This window comes from Suillus discolor, assembly GCF_016758755.1.
Source record: "Suillus discolor strain FC423 chromosome Unknown F5147scaffold_254, whole genome shotgun sequence".
Classification (NCBI taxonomy): Eukaryota; Fungi; Basidiomycota; class Agaricomycetes; order Boletales; family Suillaceae; genus Suillus; species Suillus discolor.
The window spans coordinates 1-25,476 of NW_024541501.1; the positions used below are offsets into that span (position 1 = coordinate 1).

The window sequence follows — 25,476 nt, forward strand, 5'->3', positions numbered from 1 at the left end:
CAACACTTGGTCACCAATCCTGATCTTCTCAACTCGCACGATAGACATATCTAGGTATTCAGCTCGGGATCAAAGCCTTGGATGATGCGTGCCACGATGAAGCTACTGACCACTTCACTGCTGCTGTCAACTCCACTGCATTCTCATCAAAATACATTCATTTGATATACGAGGACTTGGTCATGGTTCGTCAAGATGATGCACACCAAGCACTTTTGATAACCTAGTCCTTTTTGCAGCTCTTCGGCTGGGATCCTGAGTCCTTGTTGCTTACGACACACCAAAAACGGTGCCAGGCTCTCCTTTCGGCAGGTAAACCCGATGAAGCCCTCAATGCACACAAATACATGATGGACGCCATCAACGAGACTGTGAAGGCCAGCTGTCTCGATTGGTCCAATGGCAAGTCTTCCATCATTTCACCCACGACTGTCATGCTCACCCGCATGCCACTCAGAGTTCAAGGAGAAATGCACCACGCTTGGTGCGCACAATGACCATATTCTTGGTGTATGTACGTCTTTCCTTACCTCTTTCGATATTGACTATTATGCAGGCAGAGATCCCCAGGCAAGATCACGATGGATATGATGCAGAACCCAATTTCTTCCATGGAATGCATCAAGTGCGTATCTTTCTGTTCTCTCTCACATTATTTATTACAGGATTCTCAGACTTCCCGGCCAAGACTTCAACAGCGAGCTAGGCGCGTTGGGTGCCTCAAAAGACTGAGGCTCACTATTACGAGGAGGCTTCAGTCAGTTCCTGCACCACCCACCACATCACCACCAGCTGCAGTCACCAACACCTTCAAAACTCATTTACGACGCCTATTTAACCTACCACTCCATCATGCAACACCACCTGTTATCGACGTTCCTTATGCCCAAGGTCGACAGGTGCGCTTGGTGATTTTGTCATGACTGTTTCTTGGGTGTCTCACATTCAAATCTACAGCGTAATGCTGCAGCGGGTGCTCCTGGGAGTGAGCACTCCTTGAGCAGGCAATACTGTCATTTTAATGCATCAAAACAGGCTAAGTAGCCTAGTTTTGTGATGCATCAAGCTTGCTCATTGCGTGATGCATCATTAATGCATCAGGGATCTGACAGTTATGCATCATCCATCCGGTACATATTTGGGCTGCGCCATCCATATTTAGCACTTGTCCATCCATATTTAGCGCGCTGTACCTATATATACCTTGCTCCCCGGCAATATTTTGCTTCCGGTAGTACCCTGTAGTACCTTGCTCCTGGTAGTACCTTGTTCCTGGTGGTACCTTGCTTACCTACTCAAATCTTCGGTGTCCAGTTACTCAGTATTCAGTTTGGTAGGCCTCTTGCCGTTCCTACTCGAATCCTTTGGCCTCCAGCCACTCAGCATCCATTTTAGTAGGTCTCTTGCTGTCCTAGTTGTCCTTTCATATTAGTAATAGGGCAGGTCCCATCAATGACGCAATTTTTGAGCTGTGAATTCGCTAAGTCCCCAACTCCGTCATTCTACCAAGGTTTTCCACTAAGTCCTCAACTCTGCCATTCCGCCAAGGTTTTCCGTCTCGTACGTTACACAGTACATCACAATTAAGTTGCTGTAGCATACTATAATCAAGCATATTTTTTGTACTTGGACCAAATCAAACTGTTTTCAGAAAGTCAAAACAATGAAGTTATATTGCAGAGTGCAGCACAATATTTAGTACAGTGTACAATCACCAAGATGTAGAGGTACGTTAACAAGATATTTAAGAGTGACGAGCCCTTCTATAGAGTTTATCAGTATTATCCACCTTTGCACAGGAACAGATGAACATACTTCCGTGAGTCCGCGGGGCGAGCACGACGTGTGTGGACACCAATGTCATTATCACGTTCTCAGGGATTGAATGGAACATTGTTACAGACGCGGAGACGAGGCACATGTGCTGCTGGAGGGTCTAGTATTGTAGATGGACCCATAGATAAGGTAGGAGCTGGGGGGTTTTCAACATGCCGTCTATGCACCCCACGGCGAGGATGGACCTCCAGTTGGTTAGCAAGCGAATCACCTTCGTGGTTATTCTCTCCTTCCTCGCTATGCATGGACGAGATGGCAGGAAGAAGAACCTCTATCTCTTGATGTGGGCGATCACTGCCAGGAGATGTTGGATTGGTGAGGTTATTGGGAAGTCATACAGGTGAATCCGACAATTGGTTGGTGTCATGGGTCACTAACCAGTCAGGTATCCCACCTCCCACGGTGGTGAAAGCATGGGGATCGAAGGCTGAGAAATCAGCGGTCCCCGCTACGATGGGGTCCCATGCGGCCGCAGAGTGAGAATCACGACGCAACTCTGCAGCAAGTGATAAATGATCGCTTGCTCCAGTCATGCTGACTAGCCCACTCGATGCATCAGCAGTATCCAATGGAGTATGTGAGCTGCTCTACATGCACAATGAGACACATTTTGATGTATATTGATAGGCTATTACTCACCACATTATCTCCAAAATGCTCATCGGCTTGGGGAGTCATTCGATACAGGTCGCTTGTATTAAGGCCGGGTACCAGGAGATCCTCGACTCGACTCATACTACCCTCCCCAGCGCTCTTTTCCCACTCATTGGCTTTGTTGCTGTCCAAGTCTGACAAGGACTCTTCATCTTCATCACTTGCCGATTCATGAGGTAGGGTAGATTCAAATACTAGTTGGGAGAAGGTAAGGTTGGGCTCTGAATGTATAGAAACTCGAACTTACCGAGAGCGTTTGGCACAAACGCTAGAAAGGCAGCTTGCATTGCATCAAAATCTTTGTAAGCATGATTGGACTGGGCGCCGCTTTGAAGTTCACCAATGTGGTAACTTGACTAATGATGAGCACAGCCTCCGTTGAGTGTGTAAATGCTAGCACTACTCACTTGAACACTGATGCTTCTCCTGTTGTAGGATCGCGACCTCCCATGAGAATGGTAAACTTCCAGCCACCTGTAATATGGGCGAGATACTTGAGGATGCGGTCGAGCATTGGGCCCAGCTCACGGATTGCCCTACAGAGGATCAGTAATGTGAGGCTTGATTGATAAATGGTATGTACTTGACTTTCGTCTTGTCATCAATTTTCGGTGTCTTCCCAGACTTCAAATTCTGACGCTTTTTTCGGAATCTTGCTTTGGCCTTCTGATACTTCCTGTCAATATCGGCTTTGACGGATTCACTTTCCTCTGAGTACATATGCCGTGTGATCTCACGGCGCTTGTTCAGCTTGGGGCCTCTGCTAGTAATGTTCTCTGTTGCAATTGCAGCGTCTGCAGTATGCTTGACCTTTGCTTCATAGAATTTATGTGAGTAAATATCGATCTTTTGTGGGGCGCGTGTGCCTTTGAGTTCCACGCCTCCACCCAATATGGCATCAAATTTCAGCACACCCCTGGCCCCCTTTGAGCGACCAAGATGTGCCGGATTGACCTTTCACCTATACCAAGTGACAAGTTGCTGTCCAAAATCAATTAGTACGCCCTATCCAGTTTTCATACATGTGACTTACCTGCTGACGCACCTCAACTGCCTTCGCAAGAGCCTTGGTTTCGTCCGGGGTGAGAACATGGTCAGCTGGCATGTCTTTGAAGACGACTTGTTCCTCAAGCCACTTTTCGAACCATAGAGCCCATATGCTCGTGAAAAATTCATCGAAATTCTTGTCTGTGGCACTCTCACGGAATTTGGACATGAAGCTCAAAAGATATTCCTCCTGCTCTGGAGTGGTCCATTTTTTGCCCGGCATCTGGCATAACCCCCATAGCAAGGTCAGTTTTTTTTTCAAATAAAAGCAAAGCTTGGGGCGCACTTTGATGGTATGTAGGTGATAACGACAACAGGTGATATTCCACCATGGTGATCCTCGAGTACGGTAATCCCTCAATTTCCTAATTCCTCAGGCCGCTTCTTATTGAGAGTATATTCCCAGACTTTCACTAATTTAACAAAATTATGCACGCAAGAAAAGTTGTCTAGTTCTACACTAGATTTACACATATCACACCGCCACGCTCTCGCTCTCTCGCTTTATGCATGCACCGAATGGCTCCCTCATCTATCCCCTGAAAAAACAAATCAACTGTGGTGATAAACAATCTTCAGACAGAATATCTCACCTTCATGACTTCTTCACAGAAAAATATTCCGTTAGTGTTCGTTTTGGCATGCACGTCTGTTGATATAAGGTGTTCATAATGATGAAAATTTGAATCCTCTTGCTCGCACAGTGAGCATATGTTCCTGTCTTTACACAACCAAACAGGACGAACGTACTCAACGACGGCATCGAATAGCTTCAGCAAGCAATGCCTCCTGCAGCCCAGACAGTGCTTGATCATCGGGTATGTCTGCGAAGTGCACAGTACGTTCAGGCCAAGTTGTGAACCAGTGTGAATATACATTCTCCCAAAAATCATCCTGTTCTTCCACTGACCCAGAGCGAGCAATCTTAAATGCAGACAAAAATGTTTTGAGCATATCGCGCTGGTCATGCATGAGGACAGCAATCTGCGACATGGACATGGTGAGAGGAGAGCAAAATCAAGTTGTGGGATAGCGCCATAACCTGACCTACAGAGACCATACACGTCTTCGCAAAAAGATCTGCGCATAGGTACATTTCATGTTGTCATCGCTAATCATAGTCCCACGGACAAAGATAGAAGCGCAGGCTCTACATGGTAGGTACACTAGATGGGGAACTTGTACTCCTGGTACCACAACTCACCTTCTATGAAGGCAGCCGCTAATTCACCGTCTCCGCCTTCTGCCAGATGCAACAAGATGTCTTCCACCATTCCTATCATTTCCCTCATGAACTTGCAGATGCCTTCTGCAGCACGCCACTTGTCACAGACACCGCACATCTGAAGGATACCATCCAGCCCACGGTTGGCTCTGTCAAGAAAGTCTTCAAAGTTTGTAATAGCGCGTTCGAAGACAGATCTGTCTCCGCTCCCGGTAGGATATAGCTCAGGGTCAGGCATGGTCTTGGAGTACTCATCCACGAGGAGGTTGAAGAATCTTCGTGGGGCTTTGATATGCGTCATGAAGTCATCCTTGGCATACTTGACCATGGCAATGCAGTCTTGTAAAGTTTCCCTGTTACCAATGTCAGACGTGTTGAGACATGTAAGTCAAAGCAGCACATACATCGGTTCGTCTTCATCATCTGAAAGATCGTTGACTTGACAGGCTTTTTTTTCTTGGCGTACCTGACGCCGCTTTGCCAGTATAACCTCTCGACACCTGGGGTCTTTCGGTCAAGTTGACTCAGAGATACCATCAGTTTATTACTTACTTTAGATAGTGTCGACGATGCTTGTCTCTCGCAGCTTGTACTCTATCTTGATGAGTTTTATGAATAGTCGGGCGTACCATAATGATGAATGTAGTGACTGCGAAGTAATGTTGTATGGTGAGGAGAAAAAGAATGAAGCATTTATATGAAGCACTCACATTTGTTTGGACCAAAACAATGAGTCTTTGATTTGTCAAAGCATTCGCGAGGATGGTCAGACCATAACACAATATTAAGACAGTGTGTGCGAGAGAGACCTACCAGCTAGGTGGGATGCTAGTATTTTGAAAGATACATGTGAGTGTGATGTGTCGCAGTAGTACTACCTCGTGATAAATATCACCCTGGACTTACATAGTGTTTGAATGCCTGAATCCCCCTAACTTCTATGCATGCGAGTGAAGTCAGTAACTGGATCCAAAAAGGTTGGACCATAATCATGTGGGACGATCAGCAATCAGCTGCGTAGATATTGGAACAAAATAACTAAATGGCAGGTTGTCTCATAGATTACTGCGGTATTTCACTGAGATCTATTCAACTAAGATACAGGCCTGCAATGACAAGAACATTATGTTGTAGGACTGCGGTAGGACCAAAACATGCGGTAGGACCATAATAGAATTAGGTGTTATTGGTTCCGTTGTTGGCACGTGCAACTGTGAACCAGCCACCTTGTCTGAGAAGGGAATGTATTATTCCCTTCTCAGACAAGGCGACTGGTGTTGGTAGTGGTTACCATTTTCTGGAGTCGACAGTATCAACGGGAAAGTGAGTTCTAATGCATCTTCATCTAACACGTCTCCAAATACCAATAGTGCCAGCAACATTTCTAATAACGCCAATACCATGGTAGTGGCACAAACGAGGTGTTACCATTTTCTGGAGTTGACAGTATCGACGGGGAAGTGAGTTCTAACGCGTCTTCGTCTAACGTGTCTCCAACTCCATCTAACGCGTCCCCAAATACCAATAGTGCCAGCAACATTTCTAATAACGCCAATACCACTGCGAATGCCAACTCGAACTCTAACACGATGTATTATTCCCTTCTCAGACAAGGACCTTCCAATATATTCCAGTTTCAGTAGGTCGAATACTTCTTTCCTAAATGACCACTCCGATATTCCAGTTTCAGCAGGTCAAATGCACTGTATGGCTTCATCAAGCCTTTTCTAGCTCCTCCTGTTTCTTCTGGCTAGCACCATACTTGCCGGCAATTCAGTAAGTAAATCAGATTCACTGTATGGTCTTAGTTTTATCCAAGTTTCTAGTTTCAGCAAATTGAATGCGCTGTATAGTTTCGCCAGGTCTTTTATAGAGCCATAGCGTCAACAGGTGGGTCACTTTCCTTGCCATTCTTACGCTGACCAACATGTCAGTCAAAGTACCATTCTTCATCGAACACGTCTCATTTTCACCTATCGCCATCAATAATGCAGTCTCCACAGCACCAAAGGAGCTCACATTCGTCTACGATGGCACTCCTGAATTCGAGCAGGCAGCACGATCGATGGCAGATGAGTGCCTGCTTTCATACTATAATGGCGTCTATTACAATCTTCCAGGTGCGTTAATGGCGGTGGAATTTCTCTCATTGCTAACAGTATTTCAGAACAAGTCAAAGACAAGCAATTACTCTTCTATGTCATTTGTGGTTCCCACATTGGTGTAGTCACTGGCTGGTGAGCGCAGTTTTGTTATGAATATTTATTATATTTATCAAACATTTGAACACTAATAGGGAGAATGCATTGAACTGCGTCCTGGGCGTTAACAAGCCTGAATATCATGAAGTTGTATCTATTGCGCTCAGGGAGCAACTGGTGAGGGAGGCAATTGATAAAGGCCAAGTAGAGATGGTAGATCCCTGGGGGCTCTGATAGTTCGGCCTGTTCTATTAGTATTACTATTTGTCAGTCGCGCTGTAGAGTCTTATGAAATTCGGGTGTCCATTACTATTTGTCAAGTCGCGCTGTATTCGCGTGTCTGAGGTTTTGAAACGTTTGGGGTCCTCAATTCCCACAGTGACAGTCAACATTGACCCAATCAGTTCCTTGCCAGCAGTAGCGTGCCATGGATGAATCATCACAGACCGTTCAGGCTGTACCTCTTTCATGCTCATTCCATCAGTTAAATAGCCATGGGCGTGGACGAGGTCATGGGCGATCAAATTCAGACATACCAAGCCGAAAGTGCGCTCGACTAAACCCCTACACACCCACGAATCCACATTCCAAAGCACCCATCCATACCTCTGTCACATTTGCATCACATCGAGAAGGCGATTTGATTGTATCTAAACAGAAAATCCTAGGGACTGCATCCATATTGTCATCCTATGAACCTGACAGCCAATATGCTGTTTCAGGAGAGGATTTCTCTGATTTTCCCTATGATTGCGAGGAACCGGAACCATCTGTATTACTAGATGAGAGTGCAAGGCATAAGCGAACAGCTGTGGTATGTTTTATTTAATGATAAGTAATTGTTCTCATTGATCAAACGAGACATTAGGACCATCCCCTTCTCATCTGGATGAAGGAACATGATTTTTTTCTAGCGGAAATTCTGCGACACGATGGACGCGGAGATCACACTTCTGACACATGTCCTGGATGTCGATGTCCGACATATACACCCCCACAATATCGATGCCAGGAGTGTCTGGATGCGCAATTGTACTGTGGCGCCTGTATCATCCAGAATCACATATGGTTACCTACCCACCATATTCATGTCAGTTTATTTTCTCAATTGTGAAAGCACTGATAGCTCATTAGCTTCTTAGGAATGGAATGGTCAATTTTTTGAGCGTGTTTCATTGAAAAGCATGGGCCTTCGCGTACAGCTGGGTCACGCAATTGGCGAGCGGTGCATTCTTCCCAGAAAGGCATTCAACGACGATTTTGTTCTCATCGATGCCAATGGTATTCATGAAATTGGGCTGGACTTCTGTGGCTGCACGACCTCCCAGACACATACTAGGCAACTACTGCGTGCTGGTTGGTTTCTGTCAACTTCTACTAATCCACGAACGGCCGCAACATTCCATGTTCTTCATCAATACCATATTCTGTCTTTTGAGTCAAAGGCTTCCGCATATGAGTTTTATCACTCGCTGGTTCGCTTAACGGACAACACAGGCTTGACCAAATGAAAAGTAAGTTTTAATCTCACTAAGTGTGAATTTTTCAGTTCACACTGTCGTTTCAGGATCATTATGAATCTTTCATGCGCATGGTCCGTGAATGGCGTCACTTGGTGATGTTAAAGCGCTCAGGACGCGGCCATGATCCAAGTGGTGTGGCGGGTACTTCGGAGGGTCAGTGTGCTGTGTTATGTCCTGCATGTCCGCAGCCTGGGAAAAATCTCCCGGACAATTGGCAAGATGCTCCAAAGGCCAAAGGGTGAGTCCGATATATATCACAAGGTGGTCAGGACTCGAGAGCGCTGATCATATCTCAGTTGGCTATATGGACTTTTTCTGGCGATTGATGCCAACTTTCGTCTGAAAAGACATGTGGTATTGTCCGATGAGATTGATCCCAGCCTTTCACGAGGTTGGGCTTATTTTGTAGAGGAGGCATCTTACAAGTCTCACATCTCAGACAGGGCTGAAGATACACAAGAGGTACGTTTCTTCACCACTTGGGTCAAGATGCTGTCTGACATTCTAACTTGCAGAAAAGCACGTGCTCCAGCCACAACGCTGTGAACATGGCAGACACCAAATTATCTCAAGGACTTGCAGCAATGGGAGTAGGTACTGTTGATTGTGTGTGTCATAATATGAAGCGTCCCAATGGAGTCAGCGACCTTCAAAAGGGAGAAAAGTGGGTTTTTTCTCACTAATTTTATGGTCTGATCTAACAAACACGATCAGGTATCTGAACATGGATTATCTGTTTTTCTCTACACTACGACACTCCATGGTAGATGTCTTGAATGTGTCATATGACATCGCTTGTCAATGGCACAAGCATCTTTGGTCACGCATGCTGTCTTTGCCACCTTCCCACCACTTGAACTATTTTACGAGGACGATCCGCTTCTTTGTGCCCAAGTTCCATCTCCTTGCGCACGTCTCCAAGTGCCAAACGATTTTTTCATTCAACTTTACTCGCTTTGTCAGGCGCACGGATGGTGAGGCACCAGAGAGAGGATGGTCCAATATCAATCCTGTAGCTTCAAGCACGAAGGGTATGGGTCCAGGCTGTCATCAAGACACACTAGACAATCATTTCGGTGACTGGAACTGGAAAAAAGTAGTTGGACTTGGTGAGCTCTAGTTGCGCAGTATTATGTACACAAAAACTAATAGAGTTGGTTTTAGGATCATCGCTTTTATTCAAGATAAAAGAAGCCCAGACAGAAAAGGCCGAGCATGGTGCTGCCTTCGAGGAGTTTGATAGTGTCATCACGTCTGAAAATCGTGTGGCCTGGAAGGTTGAAATGGAGGCATGGGAGGAAAATCCAAACGATACGTGTTACAGTAACATGACACGAGTCCCCCGCCAGCAGACAGCCCTCTGCCACCGCATGGCTATAGACGATACCAGAGTCTCACCAGCTCTATGACGATAAATGACGATAGATGATGATAGACGATAAGCAGCAACTGCCGGCTTAGATAAGCGGTCTGGACCGCACGTGACATGACATGACGACATAGGTCTAGAAGACCTATTTATGTTATCAAGATAGAAGGCAAGCCTCGTGCTGCCTCATGTACTGGATAGAAGGATGCCTCATGGATCCTATCTACGATAGAAGCCCGCCTCATGGACGCTATCTCTGACTCATGTAGATAAGCAGATTAGAACCCAGCTTTAGGCTGAGCTTAGATACGAAGATTAGCCTTATATAAGGTCGAAGATTAACAGTAGACGTTCCTTACTTTAATCTTACTAGGTTTACCCTTGAACTCCTTGTCCCGCTAAAGCTACCTGCTCGACATCGACTCGTACCTTCAGTGACGCCTCTCACTGTCTGTAAACCGCTATCATCTCAGCGTAACCCCTCATTAACCACCACGAGCTATGTTCGAGTACGCAACCTTTGCTTGTCTGTAAAGGCTGACGACTCTCAGCACTCGGTACCACTGTCGTGGTTGTCGCTGTTTAGATCATCCTAGTCGCACACGACCGTTTGTCGTAACAATACGATGGTTTCCAACCTGTTACAGCTGAAAGGCATTGGTGAGTTTGATTTGATCTCTTTGGTGTACCCTACTTGACATATAAATCGACCAGCGATTACACAAGCAAGTGCACGCTTGAACTTAGCCCAGCTCGAGGCTGAGGATCTCGAACGTGGTGTAGATCTTTCACTTCACCCTGATGTATCGCCAAGTGTACTCATCGCATCAGGCATTGACCTTGAAGAAGAACAGTGAGTGATTAGCACATGTCTCGCTCACCATACTAAAACACTCTACAAGGCAGCGCTTGAAGGCCATAGCCGACAACATGGGTATTCATGCCATGGATACACAGAAGTTGAGTATCCTCCGCATGAGGATGTCTCTTCGTCGAAAGACCGAATCTTGGAGGCGGACCCAGCTTCTATATGTACCATTGGTGCAAGTACTCGTCAACACGTCAGCAACCAGTGCTCTTGAAAATGCTGAGCTTATGAAGCTGTGGCTCCCGTCCGCATTGAATGGTAATGCTTGTGATTTGCACCTCCAACACATCGAGTGGGAATTGCGATTCACACAAGCTCACGACGCTTTAGAAGATCTTAGGCAGTGCCTCCATGTACACTGCTCCCTTTTGAATTTCAAGAAAGAATGGATTCGGGGCCAAGGGGCCAATACTCGGGCTCAAAACGCGCTCGCACGTATACATGCTAGGCAGGCGGCGTGCGTAAAGCGCTATAGGACTGCATTGGGGGCTCTCAAATCTCTCGCACAGATTCTGAAGAAGGTAGATTGGCGTGGATGGTTGCAGGACCTCTCTGATGACGACGTGAAGCCACTCATCGACCCATTTGCCACTCAGGGAGAGGGAAGGTGAAGACTGACATGGATTTGGATGATGGATGGTGTGGACAATTGCGCAGATGGTGGGGACGTTGATGGTAAGGTTTCCGATCCATTTTTCATGGGATTAATCTCAGCGTTTGCCAGGTGTTCATGTTGAATGGTGCAAATCCCGTGCCAGGGCGCTTCGCTGGGCTGAAGAAGTGGACCTTCTCCAGGAGGAGATGTGCCGGGTTTTGCTATTTTTCAATTGGCAGGCAAATTGGTGGGAAGGACAGGGAGTCCTCCAGGTCTGTGAGTCCACCCCCTGCGATGGAGAAGAACCAGGAACTGCTGCCCGCCGTGAGGCTGTTGCCCGGGATGAAGGCTTGCACACTTATGCGTCTAGGCAAGCCAATATTTGCCGTTGCCTCGCTGCCCATTTTGACTGCATATGGGCCCCATTCACTTCTCCTCAAGACATACTGGGCAATCCAACTGCCGCGCTCCCATTACCTGATTTAACAATCCCTGATATGCCCTGACGCTTCGGATTTTCTGTCGATTGTTGGTACCTACTTAGTGTACCTTGTATTACATCACTAGTACCGAATGAAGTTGCTGGTCTTAAAATTGCCGGTTCTAAGTTACCTTAAAGTTACTGGGGCCCAGACCAAAGTATAGGCTGGTAGGGTACTATGGCATCAAGGCACTCAAGGGCACTCGAGTCTGATAGTGAGCATAGTTTAATGCATCAATAATGCATCGGGAGGCTTTGTAATGTACATAGTTGATGCATTAGCTATCACTGGACACCAGCAGACTTGATGCATCAATGCTACAGGGACTTGTGCCTTGATACGTGATGAAGACACTCTTCCACAGGATCCCGATACGCAACAGCAACATCAACCAGTAGCAGTTCAGGTAGACACCGGTGAACATGGAGGCGGCCTATCCTGTTGCTGCTGCTAGAAGCATTGGTGAATGTCCATGGGTATTTCAGTTTTATCGTTCATCTTGTCATGATATCCACATTGGCAGTAGTTTATCGATAGGCTTATCAGCATCCTTTAGGTTACTTTGTGTCCTCTCTATAGCTGATTGTGAACCTTGACTCCGCCATATGTGAATCTTGACTTGCTCATAGGCTACTGAGTGTCAGATATTGTGCTCGTGTGCAACTACAGGGCCATTCCGCATCCAAAAGATGTCTCGTCAACTGCACATGCAGCAGTTTATTCAAATCTTCAGTGGCACCAGTTTATACAGCACCCCACATCTTCATGTATCAGCACTGCCATGCGCATACTAACCCCATGTAAGTATCTAGAACATTTTATACGACTTTTTGTGTAGCATCTAGACGTGATATGAACTGGCCGCCGGCTGCCCAGACCATGCTCAGGGAGCACACTGGTTTACTGAACTCACCCTTGTTCTCGCTGGACGCCACTCGCATCGTAATTGTGATAAAACTGCCGGCTGTAGAATACAGCGACAAAGCAGTCATTGCAACAGTGCGCTGAGTGAGCATGCTCATATGAACATTGCATCACTGACATATCCCATCGAGGTCACCACTGCCATGACAAACAATGCTTGGAGCAATCACTTCGTTCGTTTCTCATCCAACTCTGCCCATGCACTGTGTGACACTGCCAAATCAACGGAGGGAGCAAGCATCCTACGATGTCCGCGGATCGACTCCTTTTATCCTGGATTGTGACAGTGGTTGGATGGTGAGAGGAGACCTTCTCACCAACTTGGGTACTTAACTTACAGGTGACGACAACCAGAGTTTGGTGAAACATCGTCCATCCTCGTCAACTAGTCCATCAGGAAATTATGAGTTTACCTTACCTTACTTATTTCGAACTTTTCCCACTTATTTCAAGTTATTTAAAATTGACCTACTTTTTTCTGAAATTTGACAACTGCTTCAAAATTGAGTATTCCAATATGTTTGTTGGGCCTGAGAGACATGTTTCATTGCATAAGACCAACAATTAGTGACTAGTATAAAGTTTGAGTGACACATTAATGCTGATGATTTTCTTTCTTAAATGTTCTCTTGAGGTACCATCTTGCAAATTGAGAGTCCAATAATTTTATAGCATACATTCATAATGATGGCTAACAGATCCTGATAGTTCAATTGGGACCAGGTGGTGATTTAAGAAAAATAAGGAGATCCATTTGAAATAAGTGGGAAAAGTTCAAAATAAGTAAGGATAAGGTAAACTCATGATTTACTGATGCTCGATGTTAAGCTGACGCGTGGATTACATCGAGCAAATGAAGAAAATGAGAGAATCTAAAATTGTGCCCTTCGAGTCGTCTGAAGAACTGTACAATAACGCTTTGTACTAGCTTCAAAACATTGAAGGACTTCACGCAGACCAACGAGACGATCTGCTCTGCTCTACGTGGGATCGACATTTGCCCAAATAGCGATCAGACCAGTCTAGACAAGCGAACTACAAGATATTACTCTCAGCAGTGCAGACAAACAAACTGTTCAAAATTAGCTTGCAGCGGTCCTGGATTGAGACTTGAGTGTTATCACTCACCTTTCAGATTTCAACTGATGTCACAGCCCGGAAATACATGAGGACAGAGACGTCTCTTCTGACCTTGTCCACTTTGTGTTGGGCTTGCTGGCATCGAAGGAACAAACAGCTGCGATGAGATGAATATTGGAAGTGAAAGGAAAGGTAAAGTGCCGATTGTTGAAGAGGTTTGAGACGAAGACAGGCACATTCAAGTTGACTCGAGGCCCCACTCTTTGATTTCTAACGACTCAGAGTTGATATTCTTGACGAAGTCGACGCTGTTTTGTAAGGATACTCAAACATGAACAGGTTGGGTTCGAGTCTCACTCGTCCACTCGTTAGTACGAACGATTGTTCGCCTTGGATAGCCTTTCGGTGCGTTTTTGATAGTGCAGCATCACGTGAATAGAAGAGAGCGGGTACCTGTGAAAGGGATGGCTTCTGTTCACATCACGAAGATCAAGGTGTTGGAGGACGCTTCACGAGGAAATACATGGATGGATGCTAACTACTAGATGTCCTGAGAAAGTACTCAAGCCTGAGAACGTTGTGGTACCAGGGCTTGGGCCCGGCTTGTGCATGTGATTTCTCAAAGCCCTGGCCGCATCTCTCAGGACGACATGAGCAGCTCTGACGGCTGTCTTTAAGTTGTTCGGCTTTGGAAATCTCCTACTTAAGCCCTCAAGCTATATACTGGACATGCAGAGTACTCCTGCGCAATCGACTATCTTCAACTAACTAGGGAGATTTGATATACTTCGTTCTCATAATAGAACTTATTGGGAAGGTCAGGTGAACCAGCTCGTGATTCAAATATTCACGGTTGCTTCCATACAGTCAGCTACAGTACACGAACCTCTACAACTCAGAGAAAGACACCCACAATCCCTCGACCGTACTCAACACCATCAACCCCTAGTAAAATGTCGCAGCTCATTCCAAGCACTACACCCCTTCGAACTTTTGAAGATCATGAGAAGAGCATAACCGCAGTTGCAGTGTTCCTTGATAAACAACGAATGATTACAAGCTCGGACGACAAGACACTTCGTCTTTGGGACTTGAAAACAGGTGTTGTGTTGAAGAAGATGGAAGGGCATGGGACTGAGGTGCAAGCATTGGCGATATCGCGAGATGGTAAAATAATAGCAAGCGGTGATCGGAGTGGAGAGGTCATCGCCTGGCACGGTGAAACTGGCGAATCCATGACCCAACCCATCTAAGCCCACTCCAGGAGGATCAGCTGGGTGGATTTTTCTCCGGATGGAATGGTGCTAGCCATTGGTTCATGGGACAGCATGGTCAAGTTTTGGTGTACCAAAACGTGGCAGATGCAAGGAGATCCAATCGAGTGTGGCAGTAGTTTTGTCTTCTGCATTCGATATTCGCCTTCTGGGGAACTTCTTGCCATCACAACAAGACACAATATCCAAATCTATAATCCAGGCACAAAAGAATGTGTCGTATCTTTGACAAGTCGCACCAGTGGATGGAACTATTCACTCGCGTGGACGCCCGATGGCGCACGCCTTCTTTCAGGAAGCAGTAGTAATTCTATATCGGAGTGGGACACATCAACCTGGCAGCAGGTCGGTCATCCCTGGGAAGGCCACACTGACGATATCAACGCCATTGCCATTCATCCCACTGGCACGCTCGTCGCTTCTGCATCTAAAGACAACCATGTCCGTCTCTGGCGGCTCTCAGATCAGCGAAATGTCGCCATCTTCCAGCATTCAGCTGAACTGACATGTGTCACGTTCTCTGCGGACGGCAAGCACATCCTCGGCGGAGATGATAATAAGATCTCAGAGTGGGCAGTACCAAAGGACGCTCATTCAAAGGTGAGTTTCCATTTCTGACACTCGTTATGCAATTCGAGCATCCTTCATACAGATTCTTGACATCACAATAGCCCGCGGTCCTGTATAACCGGGGATTTGTTTATCGCTGAAGAGCTCCTCACCGAAGAGATCCACGCCAACGCCAACGACTTTAATTCATATGCCAATCGTTCTTTCGTCATGGCCCGGAAGCACGACTGGGACCATGCCCTTGAGGATGCAATCAAGGTGAGATGGACTCACCCATCATTGTCCTCTTACGAAAGGCTAATATTCATTCGTGACATAGTCGATCAACATTAAACCATTATTGATTGGCTTCATCTCCAAAGGCATCGCCCTCTGCGGAAAAGGTCACGTCCGGGAAGCAAGGGTAGCATTCGACGTCGCATCCATGTTCACCAACCAAGATTCAGAAATTAACCAATCTCTTCTCTTGATCAAGGTACATTTAATCCGTCTCCCATGCTATCGGCTTCATCCGGTATCCCAGGCCATCGCACTCTTCAACGCAGATCAACACGAAGAAGCAATGCTGCTGATCAAAGACCTGGCTGCCGCTTGTCCAAATGTCGATTCTCTCGCGTGTCGTGTGGTGGAAGTGAGTATCATGCGGCCACACTCGGTCATCACTAGTCACTCCTGATCTTGTCAACTCGCACAATAGACATATCTCCGTGTTCAGCTCGGGATCAAAGCCTTGGATGATGCGCGTCACGACGAAGCTACTGATCACTTCGCTGCCGCTGTCAACTCTACTGCATTCTCATCGAAATACATTCATTTGATATATGAGGACTTGACTGTGGTATGTCAAGATAATGCATACATAAAATGCTTTTTATAACCTAGTGCTTTGTCCAGCTCTTTGGCTGGGATCTCGAGTCCTTGTTGCTAACTACACACCAGAAACGGTGCCAATCATTCCTTTCGGCAGGTAAACTCGACGATGCCCTCGAAGCACACAAACACATGATGGACGCCATCGACGACATTGCGAAGGCCAGCTGTCTTGATTGGTCCAACGGCAAGTCTTCTGTCATGTCACCCCGACTATCACGCTCACCCACGTGTCATTCAGAGTTCAAGGAGAAATGCAGCACGCTCGCTGCGGACAACGACCGTATTCTTGGTGTATGTACCCTGTTCCTCACCTTTTTCGCTACTGACCATTATGCAGGCGGAGATCCCGGGACAAGAGCAAGATGGCTATGATACAGAACCCAATTTCTTCTATGAAATGCATCAAGTGCGTGCAAGAGCGTATCTCTCTGTTCTCTCTCACACATAGTTCATTACAGCATTCTCAGATTTCGAGGCCAAGACTTCAAGAGCGCCATGGGCGACTCAAAAGAGTCAGGCTCGCAATGACGAGAGCCCGCCATTCAGCTCATCCACCACGTCACCGCCAGTTGCCGCCACTTCCACCTTCAAAACTCACCTACAACGCCTATTTACCCGGCCGCCCCACCATGCAACGCCGCCTGTTGTCGAGGTTCCTTTTGCTCAGGGTCGACAAGTGCGCTCAGTTATTTTGTTATAACTGTTTCTTGGGTATCTCACACTTAAATCTACAGCGTAATGCTGCAGCGGGTGCTCCTGGGAGTGACGAGTCCTTGATACGTGATGAAGACCCTCCTTCACAGGATTCCAATGCGCAACAGCAACATCAACCAGTAGCAGTTCAGGTAGACACCGGCGAACATGGAGGCGGCCTATCATGTTACTGCTGCTAGAAGTATCGGTGAATACCCATGGGTATTTCAGTTTTATCGCCCACTCTGTCATGATATCTACATTGGCTTGATTCGGCAGTTTATCGATAAGCATCAGCATTCTTTAGCTCACTTTGTGTCCTCCGAGTCTATAGCTGATTGTGAACCTTGATTCCTCCATATGAATCTTGACTTGCCCATAGGATACCGAGTATCAGATCAGATATCGTGCTCGTGTGAAACCACAGGGCCATTCCGCATCCAAAAGATATCGATTCGTCAACTCCACAGGACATGCAACAGTTTATTCAAGTCTTTGGCGGCATCAGTTTACACAGCACCCCACACCTTCATGTATCAACACTGCCATTCGCCTACTAACTCCAAGGTACTATCTTCAACTAACTAGGGAAATTTGATATACCTCGCTCTCATGACAGAACGTATCCCAAAGTTCCTCTCCACTCATATCGACCCAAGCGCACCTCCATTTGTTTTCGGGGAAGTGTTTGACGTCCCTCGACTCAGTCAAGCCATAGGGATTCACTTGCTTCAATGAGACGAAGTCAAGGATCCAGAAAGCCAGGTTCTCGATGATCTTGGCTACGGTTGGACTGTCTGGGAAACCGTTCAACAGCACCTCGAGATTCCTGAACCACGACAAAGTCCTTCCCTGAACCTGCTCAAGCTCGGTGAGACAACTTCGAACATCCCTCTTCAGTGATTAAACGCTTGGCCATCACAGATGTCATGTGGACGCGAACCTCAGCTTGGGTCAAGCTGATATCTCCTAGCCTTTTCGTCTCTTGCATCACTTGGGTTTCCAGAGGCTCATTTGAAAACCTGGATTTATCATCAACGGATTATCCTTCTCTTCAGCATCAGGTTTCCCTTCCCCCAGACGATCACGTATTATGCTTCGATTTCCTTTACTACATAAGCGCGCATCATACATGGGAATGGGAGTTAGACTATTCTCCTGCATGGAGATTTGTAGGCCAACACATGCGATGGACTGCAAGCATGGAAAAGATTGCCGATGCGCATACCCGACGCGCCATGAATGTACCAGCAACTGAAACAACTCCTCCCGCGAGTCAAATTTTCGGGCATGGGTTACTCTACAGATCTAACTTTTGACAGTATATCCATCAACATGCGGCACGGTGACTTCAGCCAGCAATGCTAGGAGTTTCCTGTAGATCAGTGCTTCGCCCCATTGTCTGTTATTGCGCGCAGGGTATCCGAGGTGCAAGAAGAGCTTCGGACACGAAAAGGGATTGAGACCACGCATGTTATCATGACGAGCGACGAAAGGGACCCGGAATGGTGGTCAGATGTTAGGGCGTTGGGGTGGATGTGGGTAAATTATGCGGCGGAGCAGACAGAGGAGATCTATGGAAAATGGTGAGCTGATTAGATGTCGTATTTCCATTCTGACGCTAAAAGTTGTGGCTGCCACCAGGCATCCGGTGTTCATTGATGCTATCATTCGGTCGAATGGAGCTTGCGTCGTTGGCACTCGTGGTTCTATAATGTCCACACTAGCTAGCCGCCGAGTATAGTCGTGGCATGACGGAGCGACTCGGCTCGTTAGATGGGGGTGGCCGGGCGCGGACGACCACTGATGCTGATTGGAATGCTAGGATCGAGACTACTTTGTGTGTTACAAATCATTGGCTACAATGTTCTTGTGTGATGCACATAATAGTCGCTCTCGGGCTCGAATTCACAGGCGAAAGCAACGAAGGCTTAATCTTCTTGATGCATAGTACAGGAAAAGTTGCCTTCCTGACGGGAATCAACGTTTAACAATCAAGACGCACCATAGACATGTAGAGGCCTTATACTAGAGCCGTAAGGTGAGCGGCGATGAGACGTAAGACTTGAGCTTGAAGGTTTGTTGGAGAGGTGTGATACTGGCTTCATGTCTCGGTAGGGCTTGAAACTGTGAAGACAAATGTCGGCCGCATGTAGCCAGTACAATCGGGTGGGATCAATCTTGCTGCAATGGTGATGGCGAACTGCCTCGTGTCTTGGGCGTTTATGGAAACGAGGAAGGTTAGCGTGGTGAAGCAACATGAAAACGCATAATACACGCACCTCTGTAACTTAGAGAAAGACACCCGCAATCCCTCGGCCGTGCTCAACACCATCAACCTCCAGTAAAATGTCCCAGCTCATTCCAAGCATCACACCCATTCGAACTTTTGAAGATCATGAGGGGCGCATAAGCGCAGTCGCAGTGTTCCCCGATAAACGACGAATGATTATGGCCTCGAACGACAAGACACTTCGTCTTTGGGACTTGAAGACAGGTGTTGTGTTGAAGAAGATGGAAGGGCATAGCAGTGAGGTGCATGCATTGGCGATCTCGCGAGATGGTAAAATAATGGCAAGCGGTGATGAAAAGGGAGAAGTCATCGCCTGGCACGGTGAAACTGGCGAATCCATCACCCAACCCATCAAAGCCCACTCCGAAAATATCTGCTCGGTGAATTTTTCTCCGGATGGAATGGTACTGGCCACTGCAGCTGGTTCAACATGGGACAAGACGGTGAAGTTTTGGTGTACCAAAACGTGGCAGATGCAAGGAGAACCAATCAAGTGTATACATGACTATAGTGTCAGCTCTCGTGTCTTCTGCGTTCGATATTCGCCTTCTGGTGAACTTCTTGCCATCGCAACAAGAGACGAAATCCAAGTTTATAATCTAGGCACAAGGGAACGCGTCGCATATTTGGCAGGTCGCAAATTATGGAGCACGTCACTCGCGTGAGGGCATGTAGGAAATGGCCGGTCTGTGTTAAGTCTGCGCAGACTCCGCCCCAAAGTCTGTCTGGGCAGAGTCTGGGGGACATGTCTGGGTTGTGTTTTGTCGGCAAGTTCCGGGTTGCCTGTTCTGACATCATTCATCAGCACTCCGCCACGATCGTAGTACGTGAGCCACTGTGACACTAATCCCATCAGCTACCACTGTCAGTGGCTAGCCACCCCTGCCATCTACATCAACCACCCCCGTCAGCACTTCACCCACCCCTGTGTCACGCATCAGTAGGTGCAATCAACGACGGGTGCGATTGATGACATTCCGCAGGATGGCACCTGGAATACGAGCTGCAGTCGATGATATGTTGTCTGTGGGCGCGGCGGGCAACGTGAAATGGCGGGAGAGGCTGAGGCGGGATGGCGGGGGACTGAGTCCGACTGACGCTAAATTATGAAATAATACGGCGGGCAGACAAACATAGGCTTCCCGGCACTTTCCGGACAACCGCTGGCAGACCTGTCCCCCAGACTTTAACACGGAGTCTGTGACCTGTCTGTATAGACCTGACGCAGACTGGCCAAATCCCGCACTTTCTGACTCGCGTGGACGCCCGATGGCACACGCCTTCTTTCAGCACGCAGTGATTACATATTGGAGTGGGACACATCAACCTGGCAGCAGGTCGGTCATCACTGGGAAGGTCACACTCGTAGAGGCAACGCCATTGCTATTCATCCCGCTGGCACCCTCGTCGCTTCTGCATCTGTTGACAAGCATGTCCGTCTCTGGCGGCGCTCAGATCAACGAACCATCGCCATCTTTCAGCATCCATCTGCCGCGACATGTGTCACGTTCTCTGCGGATGGCAAGCACATCCTCAGCGGAGGTGAAGACAATAAGATCTCAGAATGGGCAGTGCAACATTCAAAGGCGAGTTTTCATTTCTAACTCATCACGCAATTCGAGCATCCTTGGTACAGATCCTTGATATCACATCAGCCCGCGATGCCTGTCTAACTGGGGACTTGTCTATTGCTGAAGAACTCCTCACGCAAGAGATCCACACCAACGCCGATGACTTTACTTCATATGCCAATCGTTCGTTCGTCATGGCCCGGAAGCACGACTTGGACCACGCCCTCGAGGATGCAATCACGGTGAGACAGACCCACCCATAATTGTCCTCTTACGAAAGGCTAACTTTCATCCGTAACTTAGTCAATCAACATTCGGCCATCATTGATAGGCTTTATCTCCAAAGGCATCGCCCTCTGTAGAAAAGGTCACGTCCGGGAAGCAAGGGCAGCATTCGACGTTGCATCGATGTTCACAAACCAAAATTCAGAAACCAGCCAATTTCTTCTCTTGATCAAGGTACATTTAATTCATCTCCCATGCTCTCTGCCTCATCTGGTATCCCAGGCCATCGCACTCTTCAACGCAGATCAACACGAGGAAGCAATGCTGTTGATCAAAGACCTGGCTGCCGCTTGTCCAAATGTCGATCCTCTCGCGCGTCGTGTCGTGGAAGTGAGTGTCATGTGGCCACACTCGATCATCAATCCTGATCTATTCAACTCGCACAATAGACATATCTATGTGTTCAGCTCGGAATCGAAGCTTTCGATGGCGCGCGTCACGATGAAGCCGCTGATCACTTCACTGCCGCCGTCAACTCGGGCGCTTTCGCATCAAAATTCATGCCTCAAATGTACGAGGACTTGACTGTGGTGTGTCAAGATGATGTATATAATGTTCTTCATGACCTAGTGCTTTGTCCAGCTCTTTGGCTGGGATCTCGAGTCCTTGTTGCTAACTACACACCAGAAACGGTGCCAGGCTTTCCTTTCGGCAAGTAAACTCGACGAAGCCCTCGAAGCATACAAATACATGATGGACACCATCGATGACATTGCGAAGGCCAGCTGTCTCAATTGGTCCAACGGCAAGTCTTCCGTCATGTCACCCACGACTATCACGCTCACCCACGTATCACTCAGAGTTCAAGAAGAAATGCAGCACGCTCGCTGCGCATAACGACCGTATTCTTGGAGTATGTACGTCTTTCCTTACCTCTTTCGATACTAACTTTTATGCAGGCAGAGATCCCCGGGCAAGATCATGATGGATATGATACACAACCCAATTTCTTCCATGGAATGCATCAAGTGCGTGCAAGACCGTATCCTTCTGTTCTCTCTCACATAGTTCATTACAGTATTCGCAGAATTCCCGGCCAAGACTTCAACAGCGAGCTGGGCGCTTCAAAAGACTGAGGCTCGCTCTGACGAGGAGGCCTCAGTCAGTTCCTGCACCTGCACCACCCACCACATCACCACCAGTTGCCGCCGCCACCACCACCACCACCACCACCACCTTCAAAACTCACCTACGACGCCTATTTACCTTACCACTCCATCATACAACGCCACCTGTTGTCGACGTTCCTTTTGCCCAAGGTCGACAGGTGCGCTAGGTTATTTTGTCATGACTGTCTCTTGGGTGTCTCACACTCAAGTCTACAGCGTAATGCTGCAGCGGGTGCTCCTGGGAGTGAGCACTCCTTAATACGTGATGAAGACCCTCCTTCACAGGATCCCAATACGCAACAGCAACATCAACCAATAGCAGTTCAGGTAGACACCGGCCAACATGGAGGCGATCTTTCCTGTTGCTGTTGCTAGAATCATTGGTGAATGTCCGTAGGTATTTCAGTTTTATCGTTCATCTTGTTATGATATCTACATTGGCAGTAGTTTATCGATAGGCTTATCAGCATCCCTTAGGTTACTTTGTCCTCTCTATAGCTGATTGTGAACCTTGACTCCTCCATATGTGAATCTTGACTTGCTCATAGGTCACTGAGTGTCAGATATCGTGCTCGTGTCCAACCACAGGGCCATTCCGCATTCAAAGGATATCTCGTCGACTGCACAGGACATGCGGCAGTCTTTGGCGGCACCAGTCCACACAGCACCCCACATCTTCATGTATCAGCACTGCCATTCGCCTACTAACTCCACGTAAGTATCTAGAACATTTCTAAACGACTTCTGAATACTCTTCGTATAGCATCTAGACGTGATATGAACTGACCGCTGGCTGCCCAGACCGTGCTCAGGGAGCACACTGGTTTACTGAACTCACCCTTGTTCTCGCCGGATGCCACTCGCATCGTAACTACAGGTTCTTTTGACAAACCTGTCCGGCTGTGAGATGCAGCGACGAAGCACTCATTGCAATAGTGCGCTGAGTAAGACCATTCAGCGTCCTCACATGAACATCATCTCATGACGTATCCCATCGAGGCCACCATTGGTACTGCCATGACAAACAATGTTTGGAGCATTCGCTTCATTCGCTTCTCATCCAACTCTGCCTATGCACTGTGTGATACTGCTGAATCAACGGAGGGAGCAAGCATCGCACGATTTCCGCAGATCGACATTTATCCTGGATCGTGACAGTGGCTGGATGGTGAGAGGAGACCTTCTTCCCAACTTGGGTGCTTAACTTACAGGTGACGACAACCAGAGTTTGGTGAAACATCGTCCATCCTCGTCAACTAGTCGATGTTAAGCTGACGCACGGATAACATCGAGCAAATGAAGAGGATGGGGGAATCTAAAATTCTGCCCTCCGAGTCATCTGAAGAACCGTACAATAACGCTTTGCAGGTTCAAAACCTTGAAGAACTTCACACGGACTAACGAGACGATCTGCTCTGCTCTGCGTGGGATCTACCTTGGCCCAAACAATGATCAGACCTCTTTGGACAAGCGAACTGACCTTACTCTCAGCAGTGCAGAGAAAAAAATGTTTAGAGGTAGCTTGCAGCGATCCTGGATTGAGTGTTATTACTCACCTTTCAGATCTCAACTGATGCCACAGCCCGACAACATCCACGAGGATAAAACCACCAGAGACATCTTGTCCACTTTAGTGTTGGGCTTGCTGACATTGAAAGAACGAACAGCTGCGATGAGATGAATATTGGAAGTGGAAGGAAAGGTAAAGTGCCGATTGTCGAGGAGGTTTGAGACGAAGACAGGCACAACGAGGCCCATTCTTCGATTTCTAACGAAAAACTGGTATTCCTTGACAAAGTCGACCCTGTTCTGTAATAAAAGGATATTAGAACATGGTCAGGTTGGGTTTGAATCTCGTTAGGACGCTTCACATAGATGCTAGCTAGATGTCCTGAGAGAGTATTCCGAGTTAAGCCTGAGAACGTTATTTGCAGTACACGAAGTCCAGCATCTCATGATCACGAATCGTTCATGATCGATGATCGATCAACGTTCAACATGTAACTTGACACCGAGCTCATGCATGATCAAAATATCGTGAATATGACGCCAATTCTGGGACAACTCATCGTAAACTCCCCTGACGACTTTGCTGTAGTCCTGATCATACCGTAGAGTCGTGCTATCGGAGTTCAAGTGAACGTTCAATATTTCAGGCTAATAGTTGTCCTCCACCTCCCTGGCAATTGAAAGGGGCCTCGTTCACAGCCCTGATAGCGGCAAGCACATCAAAACTGTACCATAGAACCACACGTCGAGTCCCAAAACCGTCCATTTCCGCTGTTGTTAAAATGGATTTGTCAACACAATAATCATAGCAGTAGAACCTTCCAACGGTCGATGATAGGGAGCTGATACAGAATCTGCGGCATCCTGGCTCTTCCTTAGACCAATACGTAAATACACGGGCAACGGAAGTAAGATAATCACATATCATTACATCCTGTGATTCAATGACTTCGATGGTATGCGGTGATATACGTGACAATGCGACGAGACTTGTTTTCTCTAAGAAGAATGAACATTAGTTGCTTCTACATAGTGGCGATGCGGAAAGCTCACTGACATTTCATTTCAAATAGCTCGATACCAATGAGGCGGGCCATCCTTCCCCATCGCCTCCTTCAAAGCCTTATAATTTGCCTCCGGCGGCGGGCGGGTTGACATCCGTTCTCCAACAGTAATAGGATCGTCACAGGCGAGGGCAATGCACCAGAAATATTTGCCCTTGGGTGTTTTTATTGCACGAAGTCTGGCGTAGGAGAGAACGCCCGCCGCTGCCATAACATGCATGGGAACAGTGCTAAGGATATCACGCGAGTCTTCTGGTGTCTGAGCGGGCGGATAGCCCAGATCAAGGGCTTTTTGGTGCAACCAGCCCTGAGTTATCAGATATCCGAAGTATTTTACCATGACTGTGATTGAAGAAGCGTTAGAATATAGAATACAGACGATTCTGATGCAAGTACACGCTCTGACCTTGGGTCTATGATGATGTTTGTTT

The 25,476-nt window shown here is 47.3% G+C and overlaps 6 protein-coding genes across 6 annotated transcripts; 3 read left to right on the forward strand and 3 right to left on the reverse strand.

Moving 5' to 3' along the window:
• Window positions 1-54: 54 nt before the first annotated feature.
• On the forward strand, window positions 55-732 carry F5147DRAFT_660051 (uncharacterized protein; the record flags this gene model as incomplete). Its single annotated transcript, XM_041434643.1, has 4 exons — window positions 55-185; window positions 240-484; window positions 557-625; window positions 666-732. Coding segments are annotated over 4 exons (512 nt in total), but the record flags the coding sequence as incomplete, so codon positions are not given.
• Window positions 733-1,874: 1,142 nt separating this feature from the next.
• F5147DRAFT_782763 (uncharacterized protein) lies at window positions 1,875-3,760 on the reverse strand (the record flags this gene model as incomplete). Its single annotated transcript, XM_041442776.1, has 8 exons — window positions 1,875-2,130; window positions 2,215-2,423; window positions 2,476-2,684; window positions 2,738-2,841; window positions 2,898-3,026; window positions 3,074-3,406; window positions 3,458-3,471; window positions 3,524-3,760. The coding sequence occupies 8 exons, from the start codon at window positions 3,758-3,760 to the stop codon at window positions 1,875-1,877; spliced, it is 1,491 nt and encodes a 496-aa protein (XP_041284441.1).
• Window positions 3,761-4,287: 527 nt separating this feature from the next.
• Window positions 4,288-5,394, reverse strand: F5147DRAFT_782764 (uncharacterized protein; the record flags this gene model as incomplete). Its single annotated transcript, XM_041442777.1, has 5 exons — window positions 4,288-4,521; window positions 4,589-4,617; window positions 4,742-5,115; window positions 5,167-5,262; window positions 5,315-5,394. 5 exons carry the CDS (start codon window positions 5,392-5,394, stop codon window positions 4,288-4,290), a joined length of 813 nt encoding a protein of 270 aa, XP_041284442.1.
• Window positions 5,395-5,702: 308 nt separating this feature from the next.
• Window positions 5,703-11,804, forward strand: F5147DRAFT_660053 (uncharacterized protein; the record flags this gene model as incomplete). The annotated part of the gene is made up of 22 exons (XM_041434644.1): window positions 5,703-5,739; window positions 6,025-6,085; window positions 6,133-6,222; window positions 6,291-6,401; window positions 6,517-6,538; window positions 6,616-6,652; window positions 6,697-6,882; window positions 6,930-6,999; window positions 7,059-7,176; window positions 7,456-7,509; window positions 7,622-7,777; window positions 8,106-8,438; window positions 8,531-8,724; window positions 8,834-8,948; window positions 9,002-9,076; window positions 9,113-9,150; window positions 9,201-9,595; window positions 9,651-9,749; window positions 10,570-10,708; window positions 10,758-11,330; window positions 11,482-11,594; window positions 11,689-11,804. 22 exons carry the CDS (start codon window positions 5,703-5,705, stop codon window positions 11,802-11,804), a joined length of 3,132 nt encoding a protein of 1,043 aa, XP_041284443.1.
• Window positions 11,805-17,745: 5,941 nt separating this feature from the next.
• On the forward strand, window positions 17,746-19,384 carry F5147DRAFT_799170 (uncharacterized protein; the record flags this gene model as incomplete). Its single annotated transcript, XM_041443240.1, has 7 exons — window positions 17,746-17,781; window positions 17,803-17,920; window positions 17,954-18,085; window positions 18,115-18,508; window positions 18,537-18,559; window positions 18,596-18,800; window positions 18,859-19,384. 7 exons carry the CDS (start codon window positions 17,746-17,748, stop codon window positions 18,956-18,958), a joined length of 1,008 nt encoding a protein of 335 aa, XP_041284444.1. The 3' UTR covers window positions 18,959-19,384.
• A 5,662-nt stretch (window positions 19,385-25,046) lies between these two features.
• F5147DRAFT_660055 (uncharacterized protein) lies at window positions 25,047-25,387 on the reverse strand (the record flags this gene model as incomplete). The annotated part of the gene is made up of 1 exon (XM_041434645.1): window positions 25,047-25,387. A coding segment is annotated over one exon (341 nt), but the record flags the coding sequence as incomplete, so codon positions are not given.
• Window positions 25,388-25,476: the final 89 nt, after the last annotated feature.